Source organism: Solanum pennellii, chromosome 3 (assembly GCF_001406875.1).
Source record: "Solanum pennellii chromosome 3, SPENNV200".
Classification (NCBI taxonomy): domain Eukaryota; kingdom Viridiplantae; phylum Streptophyta; class Magnoliopsida; order Solanales; family Solanaceae; genus Solanum; species Solanum pennellii.
Genome location: NC_028639.1, coordinates 11,002,476 through 11,007,748, shown reverse-complemented (window position 1 = coordinate 11,007,748; position 5,273 = coordinate 11,002,476). Strand labels below are relative to the sequence as shown.

The 5,273-nt window shown below is 23.2% G+C and overlaps 1 protein-coding gene across 2 annotated transcripts in view; it reads left to right on the top strand.

Annotated features, from left to right (window-relative positions):
• The first annotated feature begins 2,658 nt into the window (after window positions 1-2,658).
• Window positions 2,659-5,273, top strand: part of LOC107012928 — a 20,658-nt gene continuing 18,043 nt past the window's right edge. Inside the window, exons 1-2 of one of the 2 annotated variants that reach the window (XM_015212902.2) lie at window positions 2,659-2,776; window positions 3,367-3,570. In XM_015212902.2, the coding sequence (XP_015068388.1) occupies window positions 3,397-3,570 (174 nt within the window). In that variant the 5' untranslated portion in view covers window positions 2,659-2,776; window positions 3,367-3,396. The remainder of the gene's footprint in view (window positions 2,777-3,366; window positions 3,571-5,273) is intronic. The other variant, XM_027915305.1, reaches the window with a different exon arrangement.

The following is a 5,273-nucleotide window of genomic DNA, read 5'->3' as shown; positions in this document are numbered from 1 at the left end:
CCCCCCTCAATTTCGAACAATAATCAAACTTCCCCCTTTATTTTGCATTGTCCATTTTGCCATTCTTATATCATATACATATAATTTAAGGTCCGTGATACGGGGTTAATATAATAAAAATTATGTTTACGGGCTCAATATTATATTATTGTATATATTTATATAGAAATTTAATTAGTTTTTAAAAAGAAAAATTATTATGATATTTTCAAATAAACTTGGTAAGAAATAATGATAAAATATCACATTTTCTAAGTGATTATTTTAACATCATGTCAAACAATATTTTCAAATTAAATAATTAATTTAATGATACTCTTTTTCTATTTTATTTGAAAATCATTAAGAGAATAAATTAAACTATGAGTCTCAATATATTAACTATTTTTATAAACTATATGAAAATAGAGTCTATTGATCCATCTATAGATCATTTCTGAATACATTTAAAATATGTTTCATAGGTGTTTGACAAAAAAAAATAGTGACCTACTTTTAAATATATTTTTTTAAATATTGAAACTTAGTTTTTTTTATTTGAATTTAATATATGTTATTACTTATGATCACACTTATTTCTTTTCAAGTATATTAATAGAGCCAAAATGAAAGGGACAATAATTAATCATATTTTTATAATGATTTTTTATATCAATGTAGACATTTTTAGTCAGTATAATGAATAGAAAAATATTAAGAATTGAATTAAAGTAATAGTAAAATAGAGTAACGAATAGATACACAATAACTCATAAAAAAAGTGAAGTAATAACAAAATGAGTTAAAAGTAATAACAATAACTAAAGATGTTTCTAGAACTATTTAATTTTCTTGTTATCATTCTTGTTAGATTTTTGTTATCGTGAAGTTACGTTTTTACCTTCGATCATCATTCACTTCATATATAGAATGATATTTCTAGAATTATTTGTTTTTCTTGCTATTTCTCTTAATATATTTTTTTAGAATGAAATTATATTTTTATTCTTGATCGTCTTTAATGAAATATATCATCCTTTTCATTTTTACTTATAAATGTTACTTTTAACATCTTTTTCTTTAATTTCAATCTAATAGATATATTAATTTTATCACACTTATATCTTTTCAAGTAAATTAATTAGAGCCAAAATAAATGTGAATAATTTATTTATAATAAATTTATATATTTAAAGTAGACATTTTTTATAAGTATAATGAATGTAAAAAACATTAAGAACTAAATCAAGATAAGTAAAATAGAGTAATAAATATATATCACAATAATTCACAAAAGAAAAGAAAGTGAAGTAACAATAAAATAAGTTAATCGTAATAACAATAACTAAAGATGTTTCGAAAAATATTTAATTTTCTTGTTATCATTTTTGGTAGATTGTTATTAGCGTGAAATTACTTTTTTACCCTTGATCATTATTTATTTCATATATAGAAAAAAAATTCTAGAATTATTTACTACCTTTCTTAATAGATTTTTGATAGAATGAAATTTCATTTTTATCCTTGATCATCATACCACTTCACTCTTCTATATAATATAATAAAAAATATGGAGAAAAAAAATTTATTATATATGATTTATTTTTTAACCTCGATACGTATTACTTTTTACTTTAAGTTAATTCATTATAATAATATTTTATGAACCGTATGTGTATACATGTATGTATGCACATATTTTTGTCCTGCTCCACTCTCTTACTCTGTGCAATGTTTGTCATATGATTTTTCATGACATTCCTTAAAAAAATTTAATTAGATGTATATTTTACTAAATTAACATTATTGATAATGCTTTAAAACTTAAAATTTTACTCAGTTATTTGATACTTAGGGTAGAAATGAAAAATAAATTTAAAAATTCGTTTGATTTCATAAATTGAACAAATAAATTAAAATAACTATTTTTAGATCAGAATGGCATTCAAGCAATATAAATGGTAGGGCAATTATTTCTGTATTGCTTATATAAATAAATAAATTTTGATTTACATTGATGGAATATATATTACATAAATTAATTATAGTTAAAAATAATTTAAAACCTAAATAAATACATTCTTTAAAAAAAATTGACCTTAATTAAATTAAATATTCTATATTTCCTACATGACATATATTTGTATAATCATTATTCTCTTTTATTTTCACTTGTATAACTAAAAATTATAATTTTATTATCATTACTAAAAGTAATTTTCTCATAATGCTAACTTACTTCATTATAGGATATCATTAACTTATATATTAAATTAGTATTTCTCACTTTTTTCATATAAACGATAATGGTTATACTTTTGTGGAAAATTATTACTCCTACATGAATTTAAAAAAAGTGAAAATATCATAATTTTTGAAGTAAAAAGAAATGATAATGGAGGAATATAATAAGCATTTTAAAATTGAATTAGAACAACAGAAAGACTTTGATGATTATTCAAAATGGAGGGGAATTTTATTTTTAAAAGCAAAGTTGGGATGAAAACGATTTCCACCCATGTATATTATATCATTGACTTTATTGTCATAATTATTTGGTGGTATAGATGATCTTTGGGGCTAAATTAATAGGCACGTGAAGGGTTGTTTGTGTAAAATAATTTCTTATTGTATGATAACTCTACCAAATGAGGGATGGACCCACAAATATACGCTCTCAGATCCCTTTATTTTGCTAATTAATTTCTACAAATAAACTAAAAAGGAGCCTAATACTCTTATCATTTCATTTCTTCCTGAAGCTTAAGGTCTCTACAACTCCACCAATATCTCTGAGGTACATTTTCATGGCTATGCACATCTAATGACTAATATCTATTACCTAAAGTTTTTACAGAATATCATTTTACGGGTTAAGTTTGTCATTGTGATTCTATAATACCATATGTTTTTCTTTGTTGAGTATTGATTCACTTGCTTAACTCGATCGATCGGGTATTGTATATCTTTTCTACAGCTTTTGAATTAACTAGTTACCTTTTCTCTCTCTTTCATCATCATAGTGTGATTATTTGTGGCAGAAATAGAATTTTTTATTGAAATTCATCATTAATTACTATATACATCATCATTACTATGAACAACAATAACAACGAACATTAAAAAAATCTATGACCTTGTAATATTCCTAGTGTGCTAGATTTTTCGATAAATGGATTTGGGTAAGTCTCCTTTCGTCCTCTAACTCTACCTCTGGTCTCACTCGGTTCTCGAAAAGCAGGGAAATGAACTTGTATATATATATGGAGTGTGTTTGGTATGACAATATTTTTCTCCATATTTCATTGGTAATTAGGTAAAAATATATCGTATTAGATATAAAAAAATCAATTTTATAAATGACATTTCGAATTCATTGTTTTGCGGTTATAAAATTGAAATCAGAAAGTGGAAAAGATGAAAGTAGGTGTGGTGGGGGCAGGGATAAATGGACTTATTTCTGCATATGCATTGGCAAAATGTGGGGTCAAAGTTGTAATTTACGAGAAGGAACATTTTATCGGCGGCCATGCTAAGACCGTCGCCGTTGACGGCGTCGAACTTGACCTTGGGTTTATCATCTTTAATAGAGTAAGTTATAAATATTTTGTTTGCTTATTTACAAGTTTGATAAATTGTTCTTATCAAACAAATTAATTATATGACCTCAATTATTTGTGCTTTTATATGAGTGTTTTGTACAATCAAAAATAATTGAGTGAGTGTTACGTTATATAATATTATATCATTATATTTGTCATTATAAATATTATATACGTGGGTCAAGTTGGAAAGTTTGTGTCTATGTCAAAAGACTTAAAGGTGGCTCAAATATTTAAATTTAAATAATATCTAAATAGTTGTAATATATTCCGGATATAGTCAAAGATTTTAGGAAAAATTATATTGGATTATATTTTCTGAATATTTATTAAGAAAAATTATATAAATTAATACATTTTAAAAAATAATTATTGATTTTAGCAATATTTTTTATTTATTACCATTTATAACAATGCTTTGTTAAATCTGTAATATGTATTAAAAGTGAATTATGTATGTAATATATATGAATTATAATTGTTTTTTGAAATATATCATGTTTGTTTGATAAAAAATTATCGTATTATAAGTGTATTAAAATGTGTGATAATGTATTATTCATCATTAAAATTTGTATTATATGTGAATAATAAATTATTCTTTGTAATATGTATTAAACTTGTATTATAAATTAATTAAAAGTGATCAAGTAAAAAAATATCATTTCTATAAATGATAAATATTTTTTACTATAGTATATTTATTTAAGTTTCCCTATTTATTATCGGGTAATTTCCTTGGTGGGTATGGAATGTGGATTGGATTGGTGTTGGGGAGAAAACAATTAATAATTGAGCAACTTACAAAAATAATCATCATATCATCATATATTACTATAAGTGAATAAACTTAAAAGTTAAATACCATTTAACCCTTATTCTTATTTAAAATCTAATAAAATATCTAATAATTTAAATATAAATTAATCAAAATATGTTCAAACCTTTTTACCTCCTAATTATATTACAAGCTTAAGAATCATAAAATGACCATTTTCATCCGTAAGTAACAAAGTGGATATTTATACATATTATTAAAAATAGGAAGCTCGTATCTTCAAAGTTGATGTATCATTTTACCCGTATATTAAATCATTCTTTTATAAAATAATTTTTATTTATACCATAAATAAATAAAATCTTCAATTAAATTAGTTTTCAGTAACATGAATTGAACGGATATCAAATTTAACTCAATAATTTAATAAGGATTGAGGACAATCATCGTTCTTACTTTCCGTGTTTATTTTTTGGTTTATTCATTTTATATTACAATTTTGATCATTATCATATCGTGTGAAAGTAGAAAGTAGAAACCTTCCAAATGAAAAATTTGAATTACCGCCTATTAAAAGTTAAACATCATTTTAACCTTCCAGCAACTATTATTTCAAAAGTTTATGATATAAAATATAAATACACACATTTCATACAATAAAAAAATATTTGCATTTAATAATTATATAATCATTAATTGTTACGTTAACCAAATTTCATTGCTACAATAAGTAAAAAGAAGTTGAAAAGTTGAATTGAATATTCATTAGTCAATAAATGAAAGGAAATTTCAAAGGACTAGGTAAAACATTATATAAAGACTAACTGGGTTTAATAATGTCCCATCTCCTCTTTGTAACATTTGAGATTGAATGCAAATTATTTTATCTTAAAATTCATTCCCCCCCCCCCCCC